Source organism: Lactuca virosa, chromosome 4 (assembly GCF_052849685.1).
Source record: "Lactuca virosa cultivar CGN04683 chromosome 4, Lactuca_virosa_CGN04683_v6, whole genome shotgun sequence".
Taxonomy (NCBI): Eukaryota; Viridiplantae; Streptophyta; class Magnoliopsida; order Asterales; family Asteraceae; genus Lactuca; species Lactuca virosa.
Genome location: NC_136429.1, coordinates 311,746,865 through 311,768,313, shown reverse-complemented (window position 1 = coordinate 311,768,313; position 21,449 = coordinate 311,746,865). Strand labels below are relative to the sequence as shown.

Here is a 21,449-nt window from a genome sequence, read left to right as displayed (position 1 = left end):
ATGAATGATATACTCTTAGGAAGGCCCAAAAACCCTTAAAACACAACTAGAGGCCAAAACCAAGGACTTCCGAAAACTTCAAGAAGAATATAGTAATAAATGTGAAAATTACAACTATGTTAAAAGGGAAAAGGCCGAATTAACTGCCGAACTTGATGCATTGAAAGCTAAATATAAAGATGTAGATTTTACCTTTAAGAAATTCGATGCGTCAAGTAAGGTAGTTGCATCGATGATTGAAAAACAATTAACATTCAAATATAATCAATCTAAAGGGTTAGGGTATCACAGTGTTCCACCTCCCTTCAATGACAACTATACCGCACCCCTTGAAACTAATGAGATAGAGACACCTACTCAGTTTGGCCAACTCCTTGAACCAACTTCAGTTAAGACTGAACCATCTGGTCCTATTGAGGTTATTCAAGTGAATGTTTATGATGCTTCTACTTCATGTGCATGTAAAGTAGTAGAGGATGAGGACAAGGAGAACATAACTAATTCTAGTTCTACAAATTCTGTTGACTGTCAAACCAATGACTCCTTGAACTCTAAATCTGTTGCTTCTAATCAACCTGATGTTGGTAAATAAAGGCCACCAAAACAAGTGAAGCAGACTACTTGTTGCAAGTGTGCTTGTGGGAACAATCAGAGACAAGGCAAGGGCACGCCACCAGGGGCAAGAAGAAACAACTCCTACATGAAGAAGCAGACTTGCTTCCACTGTGGAACACCTGGACACATTGCCAGAAATTGTCCAAATCACACATACGTTCCCTACTACGCACAAGGCTGGCAGAACGCGCAAAGAGAGAGATCCTCCAAAAGAAACCCTTCCAGGTCACAATCGTGCAATGGTGACTGGAACGCGCAAAAGGCAAAGAATCAAACTTCCAAGAACAAGAAAGGAATGTCGGCCAAGAAGTCCAATCCAAGAGATGCTCCAGTGAAACAAAGACCAGTTAGGTCAAAGTCATCTCGACGATCGACTTCAAGTTTAAAAGCAAGTACTGAGCCACCCTTCTGATCGAATAAGAAATGGGTTAAACCCGACTACAGATAGGTTCCGAAGGTTCACTCTCCAAAATCTTTTAATGACTCTAACATTTATTCGCTTTCTGTATGTGATAAACAGGATATAACATGGGAGAGAGTACCTTGCGTTGATGACAAAGGTCAACCCAGTTTCAAAATGGATTGGGTTCCAAAGACCAACTAATGCCGCACTCTGTGCTGGAGTAGCTATGGAGGAATATCATCAAACTTCGGTTTGTTGATAGTAGCTGTTCCAAGCACATGGTAGGGGACATCTCTCAACTGTACAACACTCAGAACTTCAATTGAGAGTATGTGTCCTTTGAGGGAAAAGAAGAAAGGAGAGAATCACAAATGGGGTTTGTGCTTAAAGATGTAAAGAATTTTCGGATCTGTTCCGAGATGGAAACAAAGCTAAGGCTAAATTCGTTGTTGCTTGCGTCCTCAATTGCTGACTTTCGGTTTAAATTCTTTCGATACACCTGAGTTTTTCTTAAAATGATTCATTTTAAAGACAAATTTCTTTTAATTTTGCGCATTTATTTTATCTCTTCCCTATGCTCAAATTATGGGGGAGAAATCAAAATACAAAAAAAAAAATTAGAAAAATCAAAAATTAAAATATATATATATATATATATATATATATATATATATATATATATATATATATATATATATATATATATATATACATTTTGTGTTTTACTTTTGTTTTTGGTTAAATTTATTCATAATTTCTTATATGCACAAATTTAGAGGGAGAATTAAAAAAACATAACAAAAATAATTTATAAAATTTCAAAAATACAAAAATATTTTCATTTATGTTTTTATTTCTTTTTCATAAAAATCAAAAATCCAAAAATATTGTTTTTGAGTGTATTTTACTTTTATGTTTGGTTAAATTTGTTCATATTTTCTTATATGCACAAATTTAGAGGGAGAATTAAAAAAAACAAAACAAAAAAATTTATAAAATTTCAAAACTACAAAAATATTTTCATTTATGTTATTATTTCTTTTTCAGAAAAATCAAAAATCCAAAAATAGTGTTTTTGAGCATATTTTACTTTGATTATTATTTCTTAGTATGCTAAGTTTACTTTTATTTTTATGTTTATCTCAAAATTTTCATTTTTCTTGAAAAGTGAATTCAGGAGAAGATGAGACTCAAGGAGTATGTATCGAAATATTCTGAGCAAGGAGAAGAAACCTGAAAGTGAAAGGAATTAACGGTCATTACACTCCACACTACTTTCACAAGGAATTGACAGAAAATTCAAATGCTAGTGATAGACTCTTTCATACTGAGACATATATCAGTTTCACCATGACCAATTCAAATGTTAATGATCAAAAGTCATTTTCACCATGACCAATGTGAAACGCCCAACCATTCTTCACCTATATCTAAAATTTTCTCCATCAAATCATTTCTACGTACCGGTACCCCTTGAGGTTTGAGTATAAAAGAACTTGGCTGACGGTTGCCAAAAAGTCTGTGTTTATGATCTTAGATGTTGTTGTCACCATGAATCTAAGTGAAACCCAAAATCCAAAACTATTTAATTCTGAATTGACGGTGAACATTTTTAATGTTCTAGATTTCACCCATGAATTGACGGATATTGGCTCATACCTAGTGTGACATTGTACAAAATGCCAGTCAGGCAGTTTCTTTTTAAGAACTGTCGTATATAAGGAATTGAAAGTCTGAAACTGTACAAATTGTCAGATTGGTCTTGTTAGCTTTCTTTACCTAAGAACTGTCACGGCACCAGGGCGATTCACCCAACAGGGAAACAGGTATCGATGAACGTCTCGCCAAGGGCCAAGTTAACTCGTTAACTTGATAACTGTATTGAGATATATGATCAAGGATATACAGGGGCTAACATCAAAACTAGCCACGAGTAGTTCTCCGATACTCAATAAATCGCAGTGCGTTCCTCCGAGTTCACACAGATATTGCGAGAAGTCTCTTTCTAAGCCAAGGATTCATCCTTGAACAACTGTGGTGAGAAGGGTCTTTATGATTCTTTCTGTGATCCACATGGACTTTTTAGTCACGGTCACTTCTCAAAACGCATTGGTGATCATTCAAGAACATTCATTCGAAGGAACTAGAAATGAAGATTATTCTTTCAACATACAATCTTTTAACCCCAGAAGCACGGTGAAGCTGACTTGAAGATTATGTGACAAGTTGCATTGAAGCCTCCTCAATCAATTTGCTGCTATCTATGTACCTGCTGAAGTCATCCATAAGATTTGTTCTCTGTTCTCTCTGAAGATTCTCAAGCTGAAAGTGTTGATTTTCAAGAATATCTACATGAAGCCTCCACACCCAACGTGCGTTCAAAGTCAAATCTTGAAGAAAAGCCCATCCGTTCAAGATGAAGTCATTCATCTAGAAGATTCAGTTGTTCATCTTGAAGTTGTGAAAAAATTGAAGATTAAAGCTGAAGCCAAGCTCCAAATGAAGATTGACAAGAAAAGACAGTGACATTCTTAGGGGGAGTTTGTTGGGTCAAAGAAAAGAAAGCTATAAACCAAGGGGGAGATTGTTGGGTCAAAAATATGGTTTATACTTTACTTTTCTAGGCAACTATACTTTTCAGTCTAGGACCGTAAACAGCCTGGTGTTTAGGACTGTATGGGTGTTCACGGCCGTGAACCTGTTTACGGCCGTGAACGTGTTTTTGGTCAAATAATGGGTTTACGGTCAAGGCCTTGTATTTTGGGCTTGGCCTTAGGTCCATATATATAGTGTTAGTGGAGTCATAAGTACATGTCTAGAGAGGAGTTCACGGCCAAGTGTGTGTGTTTTAGAGAGAGAAAGTGAGAAGAAGAGTGTGTGTGTGAATCTTGTGTTGGATCATAACTCTTATCATCAATACATTGAAGATTCATCTTATTCTTCTTCTCCTTCTTCTCCATTTTGATCTTGCATCATCCACTTGATTGGGATTCCGCACCATCAAGTGGATCTGATTGATACATCAAGTAAAATTTGGGACTTACAATTGGTATCGGAGCCATACCAGTGTCAAGACGTGTGTGTGTGTGTTCCAAGTGTACTTGACGTTTACGGCTGAATACAACGTGTGGATTGTTGGAACTTCTTTGCTTCTACTCCTTCTAATTAATACTGTTTTTGCATCTTGATTGTGTTTGATCACTGTTTGGTTCGCGTTTGTGGGACTTACACGAATAGTGTAAATACCTGGAAAGGAGGGTTTCATCTTCCCATCCTTAATGTCCTGCAAGTACTTGGTGCAACTTCGTTTCCAGTGCCCTTTATCATGACAGTGGAAGCACTCTGCTTCCTTCGGATTGGAAGAGGAATTAACAGAATTAACTTTGGTGCCACTTGAAGAGGATCCATCAAGAGACTTTCCCTTGCGGCACTTGGACGGAGCCTTCCTCTTCTTTCCCTTCCCATGTCTGATTGCCAGAACAGGGGCAGAAGTAGTTGTAGGTGTAGACACAACCGACTTTCCTTTCAGGTTGCTTCCCGCAGTCCTAAGAAGGCCTTAAGCTTGCTAAGAGTGACCTTCTCCTTGTTCATATGATAAGTCATACGAAACTGATCATAACAAGAAGGTAAAGAGTGTAGAATAATATATATGGCCAACTCTTCATCAAAATTGACATTCAATTTAAGCAATCGGTCCACGAATCTCTGCATCTTCTGCAAGTGGGCCGTGATGGGTTCACCATCCTTCATTTTGGTTGTGATCATGGAGGCAATGATCTCATACCTCTCCTTCCGAGCACTTTGATGATATGTTTCCATCAAATCATGATACATTTCATAGGGGTAGTAGTCCTCATAGGACTTCTGCAGCTCAGCAGTCATGGGTGCAATCATTAGACACGACACTTTGTCGCATCCCTCTCATGAGTAGTGTGTTCAGCGATTTGTTCGGGAGTAGCAGTGGTGACATCAATCTCTTTGAGCTCTTTATCTAGGACATATTCCTTGTCCTTATAGCGAATAGCCATCCTGATGTTTCGAATCCATTCATTGAAGTTCGAGCCATCAAAAATGACCCTCCCACATAGTTCATGAGGGAGAAAGAGCCTGAAGGGATTGGGTTGGAAGCATTGTTTGGGATAGACATTTGTAAAAGAAGAAGAACAAAGTTTAGATTAGATGATAATCCTTAATATTACACCCAAATGAAATATTAAGGCTAGGACCCAACACAATATTCTAAAATTGCGAAGAGGGATGCCGTAATCCAATTGTAAAATATTTGAAGGTAGGTAAATGACGATTTACCAATTTCCATCATGAAAAACGAAATAGATTATTAAGTTTTATTTGGATTGAAATTCCTAGATCTTTGAGATTCATTGAACCTTTTCAATGGCATGTTAAAATCTTGATTTTGCCCTTCAAGTTTGTGACTAGGATGTCGAGGATCACAAACAAGGTGTGAATAACCATGCAAATTAACTTGCTACACCCAATGTTACAAATCGCCCAATCAATGTGCCGGTTAACCACACGCGCTCCATTGATCTATGATTAACATGAAGCTACCCTTTGCCACACATTGTCAGTCCCAGATTAGTGTGCCGGTTAACCACACATGCTCCAGTAACGACTTAACAAGGTGCAAAGTGTAATTTCATGGATTATCACAATTTCACATTTTTCCTAAAGTAACTAAGATTGGGAATTTTAATAAAAGTTTAGTTACTTTATATTTTTATCATTAAACTTTTAAAGAGGGAGAATTAATGTTCTATCCTACCCGTTCGGCTAACGACCCTCCACCAGTCAAGGAATCGGTAGGTGAGAGTGGAAACCTATTAAAATACCATTTTATAGGCAGTAACCTTATACCCCTTTATAGATTGGCTTCGTGAATGAGGCCTACTAACGGTAAGACTGAATTTGTCTTATATATATATATATATATATATATATATATATATATATATATATATATTATTAAACTTATAATATTATAAAGTATAAGGGTTGAATTTTAACTTTTAAAACTCTAGGGTTTGGAATTAAAGTTTCATAAGTGTGACTTTACAAATTCCAAAACTTGAGGGCAAGTTTTGAAACTTGTCAAAACTCTTCACATTCATAACTTATGAGTTTAATTGGATTTTAATGTATGAGACCTTTCATTTTCCATAACTTGAGGACAAGTTATGGAGGTCATTAAAATTCATTTAGATCATTTTTCTAACATCTAAAATTATCACATAATCTATGATCTAACTAAACTCATAATCAAGATAATTTCTAGTCAACAATTTGAAAGCAATTTTGTTTATCATATAAAAACAAAAATTATTTTAAAACTTTGACAATTATCTTGTGTTTGGATGAGTACAAGCACTGCCATATCATAAAAAACATTTCCAATGATCCAAAATAGTTTGTGGTAGTGTTCCCAACCCAAACCAGGCCAAGAAACTCGAAATTCTACACACAGAGCCTTCAACTCGTCGAGTACATGAACTGGACTCGGCGAGTTGCTCTGTTACTGAGTGGACTCGTCGAGTCTGTTCATGTACTCGACGAGTTCACCAGTCAGAGACCAAAATTTCGACTTTTTCAGCTTTGAAAAACTAGTAAGCATCAAATATAATAGAAAACAATCATAGGCTCTGATACCACTGTTGGGTTTTGAGCACTATAACTCTCCTATGGTGCACATGCAACCCTAAATGCTTTGGATCTATGTTTTCTCTATTATACATGCATATTTTCAATTTTTCCAAAGCATTGTCCTAACTAGCATACAAATTGCCAAATGAATAATACATCTAGATAGATGACATACCTTTTAGAAGGACTTGTAGTTCTTGACCTTTGAAAGCTTGAGCACCTTAAGTGTGATGCCTCTAATGGTTCACAAACACCAATATGCAAAAGGATGACTTAAGAGAATAAGCTACTTATCTAAAAGAGAAGGTGCAACCAATTTTGGCTCATGGACCGTTTTATTTATAGTGTTGCACATGCTAGGGTTACACTTTGTAAACCCTAATGCTCCATGACTTTCCACATTCTTATGCTCCATGGGTTTAACCTCCATGGAATATCCATGGATTAACTTATTGGTTTAGCCCATAATCATGGATCATTAGCCCACACTACAAGAATTATTGATTTAAATAATCAATCCTCATATATTTAATTAGTCTCTTTTGACCACAAAACTAATTCCAAATTAATTCTTGATCAATACTAATTAAATAATTTCGTATTAATATATTATACTTATAATATATTAATAAACCATAAATAACCTTATTCTCAAAATCATCCTATTAAATTGCACTGGTGAAGGCAACCCAAAAGGACCATGCTACAATCGGGTCAAGTACATACCAGTTATAGTTATTGGCTTAGATACCAAATCCAACACCTATATACTAGGATATAAATCTAACAGATCACTACATCATACCAACATACGATAAACCAGGATAACAATCCAGAGGCCGGCCTTGGTGCCTTCGACCCATAAGTGCAGTGAGGAAAACACACCTATATCATTATACTTAAATGACTGCTCGTACCACCAAACCGGATAACCTCGCACCAACTAACAATAACTACAATCTTAATCAATAATTAACCTGATAACCCAAAATCTGAGGCCCACTCTGTAAACTAACTTCCTAAAGGGTAAAAGACCATTTTACCCTTTCCTTACTTGTTCCATAACTAAAGCTCAGCCCAACATGCATAAGAAGCCCCAAAACCCAAAATGGCAATCCAAAGCCCAAGACAAAAGCAACAAAAGCCCAATATGGCCTAACTTCCTGATTGGGCCTAAAATTTTCAAGGGACCAATACCAAGAAAGTCCTCATCCCAACCATGGCCCAAAAACAGAAGCCCAATGGCCTAACAAGGCCCAATAATGCTGAACTGGGGAGTACGCCCATCATACTCAAGATGTACGCCCCACATACACGGCCTCGAAGCACAGGGTACAAGTCCTTTAAGCGAAAATTCAACATTACGTTGATCGTACACTTACGTATGCCCATCGGACTCCTCAGAACCCTTTTTCACTCCAATAAGCCCTTAATTGGTTAAGACAAAGCGCCAAACACTCAGATCTGATTCTATAAGACTACTCAAAACATAAAGTTGGAAAATTTACGTGCTTGCATGGAAAAAGGGACTCAAAAGCTCAATAAGGACTTAACAAAGGTCTTAATGCTTGCATGGACCAAAATACACTATAAATCTTTCATTTTTATGAACCTAGGGACTGAATGGAGCTAAGATCTAGCACCCATTACTTCTGGAGTAGATCAAAAACCCATCTTTAACACAAAGACTCCAAAATGCACAAAATACTCCATCAACTTGATATAACATATAAGATAACCAAGGTAGAAACTTTATATCTTCAAGATGTAGATCAAGATGGAACAAGCATGGATCCAAAAGCCTCAAGCAATCCCACACTTCTCCAAGAAGCTCCTTCTTCTTCTATGAGCACCAAAAGCACGAAATAACACTCAAAAACTCAAAAACCACTCAAATGGGTGCTACGGTTTCATTTATAGGGTTTAGAGGGATGAAGGCTGAAGATATTAGGGTTAGGTGACGAGATAAGGAGTTTAAATAGGGTCCATGACCCTAAAATAGGGTTTGGGACTGACTGGAGTACGCCCAACGTACTCTAAAGGATAATCACGACTATTTGGCTTAGTACGCCCAACATACTCAAGATGTACGCCCCGCGTACTGACTCTTCTTCTAGTACGCCATACGTACACTCGTGTACGCCCCGCGTACCTGATGAAACCCTAATTTCACCAATCTTCCGAAGGCCATAACTTCTTCGTTACAAGTCCGTTTCCGACGATCCTTATATCCACGAAAAGTTAATGAGAAGCTCTACACTTCTATCAACTCATACTTCCCTTAAGACCTTCCGAACAAAAATCCAATTTCCATAGAAGCCCGAACTGACACTTTACCAAAATACCCCTAGGATCCAAAACACAAATCGAACACCCAGATCACCTCAGTTACATTAATCGCACCCATATGGGTATAGATATCACCTTTACAAAGGCCCTAAGCCTCATGATGACAGATCTTTAGGCCACAACCTTGAATTAGGAATCGATTCGGAACTGGGCGTTACAAATTGCTTTCATAATCTTGTTTAATGAATGTAAGAAGCATATGCATATTAGGCAACTAGCAATGAAGTTATAAGATAAATAGTTTTAAAACACAAAATTAGAAATAAGGGATGTCTGCTCCCGATAACTCACCTCAATTTCTAGTTTTCAAAATAGCTCATGTCTTCAATGAAATTTCTTCTCGAACACCACCTATATGATACTAGGTAGATTACTAAAAATGACCAAAATACTCCTAGTGTCAAAAAATACCCAAACTATAAAATTGTTCATTATTAACTTGGTTAGGAATTATGTAAAGAGGTGAAACCAAGTCAAATAGATATGCAAACCATGAGAAATCAAAAATATTTTTTCATCATATAAGGCATTGCGCATCAGGTTATGCATAACCTTTTCTCTATGCATCACGATAGGCGTTATGGTTAAGTATGGCACACGTTGTGTTCTTGACAAATTTCCAATCATGGCATCATAATATACATCACACATCAAGTTCTACAAGGGAACGTGTCGCTTTCTATATAAAATGTCACCATATATCATTTTAACTTCTGTTTAACCACTTCTATTGTGTTTACACTATTGATTACATATAACACTCTTTTGGACAATCACTATGGATTCCTAGACATCAAAAGAAAGCATTTAAATATGCTAAAGCACTTCACCTAATCTATTAATTTCATCATAATGATTTTTGTGGTTACATTGATCATCAAACTCATCATATGCAATTAAGTGCTTTAATATGACCAACAACTCACTAGTGCTTTTTATATTCATCATAATCATTACAAACTTGCAGTTCATCATAAATGATGTCGTTAACACTTTCTCCATCCATTTAGTTGTTGAATTCAATTCTAAATATCATATACCAATTCCATTTCTTGCATTCTAATTTTACCCTTATGACTTAACAATAACTAGAACCACTTGAAGATCAAGTGATTCCTTACGTTTTTCATCCAATTAACAACTAATGTATCAATTCATGTATATGAATATCCTTTACGTAAATAGATATCATCTAGCTAAGTAAAAACTCATCAATCAACTAATTAATCCCAAATTTAATACATCAAAACTTGATTCTCTTATTTCCTTAAGTTTGTGCATCCTTAAAGGATTTATTGCAAAAATTTCTCATTGGTGATCTAAGAATCATTTAGAGAACAACTTAAGGACTTCATGATTAGCATTAGGATTCTAGGGTTTGTGGTGAAATACTTACTTAAACACCAAATCTATCAAAGGAATGATAGATTGAATTTAAAATCACATCAACTACCTTAGAAATGTTTGGAAACAAAACCATATCCCTAAATTGATCATAAAATCAACATTGACTTCCAATAACAAGTTCCAAATTCGAAATTAGGGCAATTAGAGAAGAGACTATACTTTAAAACCATAGATTCATCCCACTCTTTGCACCAATTGATATAAGGTTGCTTGAAAATCAACTCTCTAAAGCATCTCATCATGGAATTTCCATATTCATATTTTCTATAACTCTCAATTGTGATCTAATGATGAAATGAGTATAATTAAACATTTTTTTAATTTTACCCTTCTTTCCTCATAATTTGACAAAAAGTAGATACTTGACCTTATCAACCCAACACGTATAGTTATGAATATCAAAATGGTCTAGTTTGACAAGTTGTTGATTCATTAGTCTAAAGTTGGCAGATGAAATTTTAATATACATTTGTCTGAAATTTTAATCACAAATAAATACCTTTATGATTTTTGTATTCTACACATGATAAGCATACAATTCGATGATTATGTTAGTAAAATCTTAAGCAAACAAATCGACACATAATTTTTAGAATAAGATTTCAATTAGTCGCAAATAATAAGTCAAATTATTATTACTGTTGGGAATAAAATCCTAATTGTGATTTGATGAACAAGATGCGGAAAATAAGAACAAACACAAATATGACGATATGTCAAATGATCACTCGATTTATTCAATTATGAGGAACAGATTACACTTTAAGAATAAGAATCTAACTCTACAAGAAACCTCACAACGTGGCGACTACATTTTGTCTCACTCTTAACCCTAATTATGAATAATACATGACTATTTATAGGGAAAAGACAAGTCTTGGGCTTTTAACCTACACTTCATCAAGGGGGCCCATTGCCATTATCCATGGAGTACTTTGAAACCCTACAATCTCCCCCTCAAAGTATGGAATGGATGACAATGCTTTAACTTCCAAAACAAGCAACTAGCAAATAAGAAATGATCTTGCAAAGAGGAATATTTGAAGCAATCCACGAATCTTGATTCTTGAATAGTCTTCAAAAACGGGCTCTAGGATATATAAACCAAGCACTGAAGTAATGTCTTTAAACTTCATTTTCGAATGTAATCCCAAAGATCTTCAATAAAGCCAAACCCGCCATAAAAACCCACTTCAGAACAAAGAAACTGAATCACTTCTCATCTTTGAAGAGCTCCCCCTCCAAGTCACAATGATCTTCAAATAAGCTAATGATATAAGCCACCAAAAATTATCATGTAACAACCCAAAATTTAAGATTCGTAACGCCACTTGATCGAGAAAATACTAGAAGTCGAAGATATAACAAGTCCTTAGAAGAGATCGATGAAGAACTGCTACTGTAAAGGATACTTCTCTACAAAAGCTTTAGAAGAGCTCGATGAAGAACTGCTACTGTAAAAGCTACCTTCATAATTCTACCACAAACTTTATCAAAAATCTTCAAATTTGAAAAGTCACAAATCCAATTTCGTATGACCATACCAAATTCTCCCCTGATTTATAATAAAAAACGTGATTATAAAGCCTTCAAATGGTCATGAGAATGATCTTGAACGGATAAAAAATTACTATGCTCCCCCCGCGACAAAATGATATACACAATGAAGAATAAAATCCGAAAGAGTCGTGAAAATTTGTCGTTATCACGAAAAACGACGTTCCGAACCGCCAAAACTTGATGGAATCCTTAATTTTCTGTTCACGAAAAAATATGTGCGTTAAAAAAAATCCAAAACTGTTCACCAGCCCTCAAATTTGCAAACTTTTCTGAATATTGGGCAGAAACTATCACTTGCTGAAAGACAGGGGCTGGAATGGTAATTCTGCATCATTTTCTCTTAAATTTGTAACAAGTTCCAAAAATGATCTGAAATTGCAAAGATGCTAAAGATATAGGGACCAAAAATGTAAGTTCATGTCATCTTCCCCATATACCCCTGATGTACGAGCCTGACTGGAACGTATTGTAACTCCAAATACCACCACTTCAGTGCACTTTCGTTTCAACCACAAGCAACCGAATCTAAGTTCGTTCCAAGATCGTTGATACAAAAATGAAACCATGTTCGTTCCGAGCATCACGATGTGAATCCAATTTCATGACCTTTCGCTTCAAATCAATAGATCACATAACAAAAGCGAAACCTTAGCCAAGCCGAATCCAATCATAGGTTCGCTTTCCCCTCTTTCGTTCCAACCACTAACACACGAACCCAAGTTCGTTTAAAGTTCGTCGATTATACCCCAAAGAGAACATTCGCATGTAAGATGTTCGCTGTGAACCAATGTCAAACACGAACCCAATCACAGGTTCGCTTCCAAATCGAACGATCGTGGGAGAAGAACGAATGCAATCCCAGATTTCCATTCTGATTACATCAACCCTTTGCTTTCAGTTCAGACTCAAGATATTCTGATTCATCAATATCCTTCGGAATTACAAAATTTTGACCAGTATTTTGACTTTTTGTTCTCGTTTTGTATTCAGTGAGACCATCAATTCGGAATGAAATAGATAATCGATAAACAACAAATCCTCAAAACACAGAATAATTTTTATATCAAATCTCTAAAATCAACAACAATCGTCACGTTCTTCATCAGTTCATCAAAGAGCAATTATGAGCTCCAGACCAAGAATCATCATCCTCATTCGTCAATCCAGTAACAATATCGAAATAATCATTGATTTCTAACACTTATTGAATTAATTCCGAAATTGATTAAATGAACAATGGATCCGAGGGCTCGATTTAAAAAAAACGATGTGAGAAAGATTTCGAATGAGTCAAATCCGGTCATTATACATGAATCAAATCAAAGATTGAAGGAAACAAATGAATCTCAACAAATAATCGAATATCACACATAAATCAATTGATTGAAACAAGAATAAGAATCTCTAGTTTGAAGATGACATTATTGATGAAGAAATGAGGATAATGAAGACCTGGAACGAACTAGAAGCAAGAGTTCAAACTGAAAGAAGTCTGGGCTAAGACATATGGATCAATGAACAGTGAACATAACATGATTTGGGCTAAATCAAATGAAATATAATCTCAATGAATATGGGCTCGAAACTGATCAATCCAACAGAAAATAATGAATTGAAAGAGAATTTGATCAAATTACCACAACGAACAGTAGAAAACTTCGTAAATCTTCATGAACAGAACTTTAAACAAGAACCTTGATTCCAATCCGCCAAAACACCAATAATCTTCAATAACTTGTGTAGAAAAATCATCAAATCAAGAACCGATACTTCAAAAATCAATAGATCTTCAAAGACCCGCTCTGATACCACTTGTTGGGAATAAAACCCTAATTGTGATTTGATGAATAAGATGCGGAAAATAAGAACAAACACAAATATGAATATATGTCGAATGATCACTCGATTTATTCAATTATGAGGAACATATTACACTTTAAGAATAAGAATCTAACTCTACAAGAAACCTCACAACGTGGCGGCTATATTTTGTCTCACTCTTAACCCTAATTATGAATAATACATGACTATTTATAGGGAAAAGACAAGTTTTGGGCTTTTAACCTACACTTCATCAAGGGGGGCCATTGTCATTATCCATGGAGTCCTTTGAAACCCTACAATTACCTAATTACCAAGTTATATATAGAAGTTGATTTAATCCTTCCATGTCAGGTGTAATTATAACAATTGTAGAAGGAGACTTCCCCGTTGTTGCAAGCGTAACAACACATGACCGAAATTAAAAACCAATCTGAAAAATCATAGACCCTTGACTATAACTACACAAAATTACTATTGTACTTAAAAGTTTTTACGCGCTCTAACGGTTGTAAACTGAATTGTAGAACCTTAAAATTTAATTAATTTATTATTCGCTCCAACAACAATGGAACAATCGATAAACATAAAGGAAATACTTGAAAGAATAGAAAAAACTTGAATCACAAAGGGAGAGAGAGAGAGAGAGAGAGAGAGAGAGAGAGAGAGAGAGAGAGAGAGAGAGAGAGGTTTTGGTAGTGAATAAATAGGACATATAGGGTCCTATTTATAAGGGATTGATATCTAAATTCAAATTCAAAAACCAAGAAGTTATCTGAATTAAAATTTAAACCAAAGTTTATTTGAATCCAAACTAGACGGTTATCTAAATTCAAACCATGAGTTTATCTGATCTCTGGAGTCTTCCTAGAAGCCATCCACGAAGTCAACCATCAATAAACTCTTAGTGGGCCAGTCCAAACCTGATTCCACCGGAACCCGACCAAAGAAAAGCTCATCAGCTCCTAATAACTAATGTGGTGTGCGAAGTGAAAACTGCCTATAGACCGTGCCATTTCACAAACCTCGTGTGTCTCGTCCTCGACCTTGCTCGGTGCATGTGTGGGCTTGACACATCCTATATCCTTCACTAAGCTATGAACGCTTAAGGAAATAGAAGCCTTATAAACCCAAAAGAGTTTCTTCTTTCCACCAACGTGAGATAATGGATATTGCCAACTTGTTATAATTTATTAATTAAATTTCCAATAATTATTGGTTTGCGGAAGCATTTCTCTTGGGAGTTGACATATGAGATGTCTTATGTACTTACATTTTTTTATTGCCAAATTAATATATATATATATATATAGAGAGAGAGAGAGAGAGAGAGAGAGAGAGAATTTTTGGTAGTGAATAGGACCTATAGGGTCCTATTTCTTATAGAATAATATCATAGTTCGGATTCAAAAAAACAAGAAATTGTTTGAATTCAAATTTAAAGCGAAAGGTTATCTGAATCAAAACCATATGGTTATCTAAATTCAAACCATGAGTTTATCCGATCTCTAGAGTCTTCCTAGAAGTAATCCAAAAAGTTAAACATTTGTCAACTCTAAGTGGGTTAGTCCAAACCCGATTCCACCCGAACCCAGCCAAACAAAAGCTCATTGGTTCCTAGTGATTGTTGCGGCGTACAAAGTGCAAAGTGCGTATGAATTTTGCCATTTCACGAAGTTCGTGTATCATGTCCAGGGCCTTGCTTGGTGAGTGTGTGGGCTTATACATCATGTATCCTTCACTAAAGCCATTGAAGGCTTAAGGAAATAGAAGTCTTATAAATTTACGCAAGCTTCTTCTTCTCACCAGCTTCAAATAATTGATTTTGCCAAGTTGTTATAATTTATTAAATTTCCAATAATTATTGGTTTACGAAATTATTGGCCATGGGACTTGACATAGAAGATTTATTATGTACTTTCACTTTTTTAATTACCAAAATTAATAAATGAAATGATAGGTTATGTTTTTATGTGTGTGTGAGAGAGAGACAGTCAAAAAGAGAATTAAAAAATAAAAATAAATGTAAAAGAATAAATTAAATTGTATAATAGTAATTTCAATTTTGATAGATACCAAAACAACACAAAAATCCAATTACAGACGAGAGTGTAAGTTGAAACTTTTTTGAACATAATAAAAAAAGAAAAACCACAAATACCGTTGTTGCTGTTTTGTCTAAATATTATTCAGAGAGTTATAATTATTTATATATTAGGCGAATGTCCGCACGTTGTGCAGGTTAAAAAATATGATTAAATTATTGAAAAAACACATATTGTTTTCAATGGTTAAGTTATAGATATTAACATTAACATAATACTTTTTTACACTAAGTTTAAATATATGATCTCAACTATTTTGAATAATATTACTCAATTGCTTCTACCCGTTGCTTGCATATAAATTTTACTTATGTGACAATCTTTTAAGTTATAGATATAGATATAAATAATTTATATTACTTTTTAACTATTATTGTTAATTAATTTACAAAATCACTTTAAAAAATATTCTATTACTGTAAAAATAGTTTTTAGATATTATTTTAGTTAATTTGACAATTCGATCGATGTTTGTATTTAACATGTTTAAATATTTTACCAATTTAAAAAAGGATCGTTTTTTAAGTTTATTCGATATTTTGGTATAAGTTTTAAATCTAATATCATATTTAAATTAACAAATCAAATATGATATATTGATACGTTAAAAGTTAAATATAGACAATGTATTTAACATCACATTTAAAAAAAAAAACTAAGTAAATTATATTAATAATGCAACACCATGACAATATATTTTATATTTAATAAGTTATATAAAGTTGAAAGTTCAAAAGTTATGAGTTTCAAATCTATATATATATATATATATATATATATATATATATATATATATATATATATATATATATATATATATATATATACTTATAAAGCTAACATTTTTTTTGAATCTCATGCATTTGAAACCCCATTTTTTAACTTCCTCAAACCATATTCATTTGAAACCCCATTTTTTAACTAATGCAACTCAAAAGTTTTCTTAATTATGATTTAACACTCAAAAGTTTTATAACTTATATTATGTTTAATTAGCATTTAGTGAACAATTTACTATAAAAAGACCAATCTTTTGTGTCTTTTGTGTTATATAAAATCTTATATGTAAGAAGGATTTGAAGATATTGTGATTGAAAAGTTTTCATATAGTTGAAACATTCACGATCCAAATATGATGATTTGAAGAAATGGGTTATGTCGCATCGACGGTAATTGTAATATGATTTTTTCTTTCAACCAAAACAAATGAAGCTTTTTTTATTCTTTCTTTATATTCAGTTTCTCATTTAATCTTTATATGTGATTTGTGTGTATTACTCAATCTTGAATGTGACTCTCCAAACATCAATGTTTTGCTTGGAATATCTTTCTGATTCTTCTTTTTCAAGAAAAATATTTTGATTGCTGGTTAGTGAAGAATTGTCATCAAGTTTCTATGGTTGAATGGTGTTAAATGAAGAAAGAAGATTCATAAAATGGATATAAGTTTTTTTGTTTGAGCAAAGTTGACGAATGTTAGTTTTTTCTTTTAATTTAAATGTATGTTTATGTAACATCTTTATTTATATATTCAACCACCCAATGCTCTTATTTATTTGATTGTAGTTTTCTATTTTGATTAGGTTTATTTTCTATTATTTTTTTGTTGGGTTATCCTACACAACATATTTAAAAGATAACATAATTTTGAACATTTGATATGTAATTACGATAGATTTATTATGATATGTTCTTCATATGAAAGTAATTTATCCATATTATTACGAAAAAAAATTACATATGACATTTACGAAAATATATATATTATATGTGATTTGTTTAACATGTATATGCACCTATGTATGTTATAAATTTATAATTAAATATCTTTATGTTTAACAATTGAAGGGATTAAAATGATGCATCAAAACCAATTATTTAGACGAATATAATAATAATAATAATAATAATAATAATAATAATAATAATAATAATAATAATACATTTCCAAGTATCATATTCAATTGAAACTCACACTACAACTCAAGAGTTTTCTAATTTATGTATATTTATTAGTTACAACTCAAGAGTTTTTAACTTATGATTATTAATTAGTAATCACTAATAATTTTTTATTTTCCTTTCTTTTATGAGGTTGTAAAGTTTTGCTTATTAAAACATTAATGTATTTGAAGAGATTTGTGATTTAAATATGAAGAGTTAATATAAATGTTATAATAGATGTTTTAATGTTTTTATGTTATTAAAAGTTATAGTGTTTATTTTTCATATCTTTTATTATTCGTTGTATATGTATATATATCTTTTTTAATACAAATGTTATAATAGATGTTTTTCTATTTTAATGTTACTAAAAGTTGCAGTTCATATTTTTGTTCATACGTTTTGTTACCCGTTATATTATCATTCATTTCATATATAATTTACACAATTTTAAACGGTTTATAAAATTATCAAATAATTGTATATATCACAATGACTTAAAAATTAAACTATAATGTTTAATAAAACTAATATGTTAACTATAATAATTTGCTTTACTACTAACATTTTGTTTCAAAGTAGAAATATTAAATAATAATTTGGTAAAAGTTATTATTTTAACTATATAATTCTATTCTCGCGCAACGCGCGGGGATTCACGTAGTATATATATATATATATATATATATATATATATATATATATATATATATATATATATATATAAGTTTACTAACATAAATTCAATAAAACATATATTTTGAATTATATATTCAAAAAACATATTAAACACTCATAAAATCATACAAAAAGAATACAAAGAACTCAAAATATGTATATTAATATATTTGATATATTAAAAAACATAATAAAATTCTATTTTTATGCAATAAAATTTATTTCTTTAATTCTTCATAGATCTTCAACCTTTCATATTTAAATCATAAGACCACATCAAACATATGAAAGTTTTTCTTTAATAGGTTCTAAAACCTTATTAATATTTAAATCATAAAACCACATCAAACATATATGAAAGTTTTTTTTAATAGGTTCTAAAACTTTATTATTGATATACTACCAATAAAAGTAGAAATATATAACCCCTAAAAGTAAAATGTCATTAGTAAATGACATTAATTTTAGTAACATAAAATTTTTTATTTAAGTAATTATAAAAGATAAGTAAACATTCTTGAATGGTTGTTATTAATTGGTTGAAGTTAAATGGTTGTAGCTTTTTCAAATGAATATATGCAAATATATGGCATATCTTAAACTGTATCCATTTGTATTCATTTGGATGACATCTTCTTATAAGATTTATCTTATAAAAAGATAAAGATTTGTGCACATCTAGTATAAATTTTATGAGCTTCCAATTTACTTTACATTACTGAAATTAAATATATATAAATCAGAATTTCGTTTATGAATGTAATTTAAAAAGAACGTAATATATAAACTAGAAACTACATATTTATTCAACGGAAATATTTGTATTTAAGAGAAGCGTGACTGACTCGGCCACATAAGTATAAGCCTTTAGAATTCCTTTTGCCCATTTGAGGGAGTAACATTCCACGATATCAACCGGACTTAAGTTGCTGCAAGTCCGGGAAAGATTGAGAAACTGCATTCAGATGCACTGGTTTTCCCATTGAAAGTGAACCATTTTTCATTTTTTGACCATTATTAATACTCGGCAATTTACGTTCTCTTGTAATCTTTTCATCGGATAGCATTTTCGCAAACCTAAACAAACAATAAAATATTAGAATTATCATAATTATTCTACTTATATTCTACCTATAAACATACCTTACTAAAGCTTGTTCATTGGTAGTGCAATGAAAAGGTTCGTATATTCCTGTCCCTAAGTTCACCGTCGAGACAGGTTTCTTCAACAGTTCTTTACCAACTTGCACAAGATCTTCCAAGTTTTTTCTTGTCGTAAGATCCATTAAAGCCATGTCTCCGCTTAAAGTATCATCCTAAACCATTTCAATTTATTAAAATGCTTATATTGTTTATTTGTTGCATGCTTAAGAAATGTGGTGGTGGTTTAGAATTAACTATACCTGAACTCGAAGGTAACTCTCTCCTGAATGAAGGGCTTGGAAGACAGTAGATATATGATAGTCGACCATATCACTACTTGATTGAGTAAATACATCTATCAATGGAGTCGATCCACTACTTGCTAGCCACCCGACAACGCCCCAATTGGACGATGTATTAGCATCATACTTCTCTTCATATTTTGGAGAGCCTGTTCCCAATGACAATACTAGAAAACGACCATATTCGGTTGGTTTAATTGGAAAGAAATCGATACTACCTCCTGTTATCTCTTGTGTCACTTCACTTATTGCCACCAAAGTCTACAAACAAACATGCATGGATTAGAATCTAAAAACGTAAATCACGTCCTCTTTAAAAAATCAATGCGACATTTATACCGGATTATTTGCAGCCACCCCACCATCGATAAGATTGAACTCTCCAACTAGATTCCCTTCAGAGTCTTGGGTTCTAAAAGCATGGGAAGGAAGATAAGTTGGTGCAGCCGATGTTCCGATGCATATATCAGATAGCATCGCATCTATACTTGGGTTTCTCTTCAGCTGAATGAAGTTTATGACACTTATTCATTTTTTTTATCAAACACAAATCTCAATGCTATAAAAAAAGAACATGTTGTAGTTAAAAACCTGATAGCTTGAGAAGATGGTAGGCTGCATACGTTTGATATCAAACGTGGGGATCACCACATTAGTCAGTGTTTCATGAAGTCGTGTCTCTCCTAGTATTTCTTGAACAAGTTTATGTAGATAAACACCATCGTACTTTGGTCCAGATAGAGCTTTGATCACTTTTTCAGCATGACCAAATGGATTGCTAAATGTTGCAACGAAGAGGAAACACAATTAGCAATCTTAATTAACTACATGTAATATGTTTCAGATGTCAAAGTAAGCATCGTACCTCTCATGTGGGAAGATTTTGGGACAATGTTCAAGATAAAAGTCTGTTATGTCCTTAGCTGCGAAGATAGGACGTTTATCTTCATTAGGAGCTGTCAACATGGCTGTTACAAGGCCTCCGGTGCTTGTTCCAGAGATTACATCGAAATAATCCGCCAACCGAGCATTCTCGCCATCTAGTTTCTGCAAATATGTGAACTTGTTCATGAAATCATGTGGTTTTTTTTGTGTTAAAAATGCTAAATTTGTACCTGAAGTTCCGATTCTAAGAAGCTAAGGATAACACTTGGGATGATTCCTCGTACTCCACCACCATCGATGCTTAGGATGGTGATTAGGTTTCCGTATGTTGGTCGTTGCAAAGGCGATGAAGGTGCTTCTTTAGAAGGCATGATCTCTTAATCAATGATATGTGTTCAACTGTTCCGAGATGCATTTCTTAAATAGTGGTGATTTTTGACCCATACCCGAAGTCAAGCCTCTCATTGAAAAAAAAAATTATAAAGATATATAAAATATATAGCTCGTAACTAGAATAATATAAAAATGTGTTATTATTTTTTTATTATTCTGACATTGAAAACTAGGCTGCCAATG

The 21,449-nt window shown here is 33.2% G+C and overlaps 1 protein-coding gene across 1 annotated transcript; it reads right to left on the bottom strand.

Moving 5' to 3' along the window:
- Nucleotides 1-19,454: 19,454 nt before the first annotated feature.
- On the bottom strand, nt 19,455-21,244 carry LOC145106060 (patatin-like protein 2). Its single transcript, XM_079043111.1, has 7 exons — nt 21,104-21,244; nt 20,854-21,035; nt 20,580-20,766; nt 20,328-20,492; nt 19,947-20,249; nt 19,687-19,859; nt 19,455-19,620 (listed from the first exon to the last, which is right to left on the bottom strand). Exons 1-7 carry the CDS (start codon nt 21,242-21,244, stop codon nt 19,455-19,457), a joined length of 1,317 nt encoding a protein of 438 aa, XP_078899237.1.
- Between the last annotated feature and the right edge of the window lie 205 nt (nt 21,245-21,449).

What these genes read in the sequence shown, in the direction of transcription:
- LOC145106060 (XM_079043111.1), bottom strand. Translation starts at nt 21,244, where the DNA reads ATGCCTTCTAAAGAAGCACCTTCATCGCCTTTGCAACGACCAACATAC. An exon ending in CCATCTTCTCAAGCTATCAG is followed by an intron (nt 20,493 to 20,579) that starts GTTTTTAACTAC and finishes AACTTCATTCAG; the next exon opens with CTGAAGAGAAACCCAAGTAT. An exon ending in AATGAACAAGCTTTAGTAAG is followed by an intron (nt 19,621 to 19,686) that starts GTATGTTTATAG and finishes TTGTTTGTTTAG; the next exon opens with GTTTGCGAAAATGCTATCCG.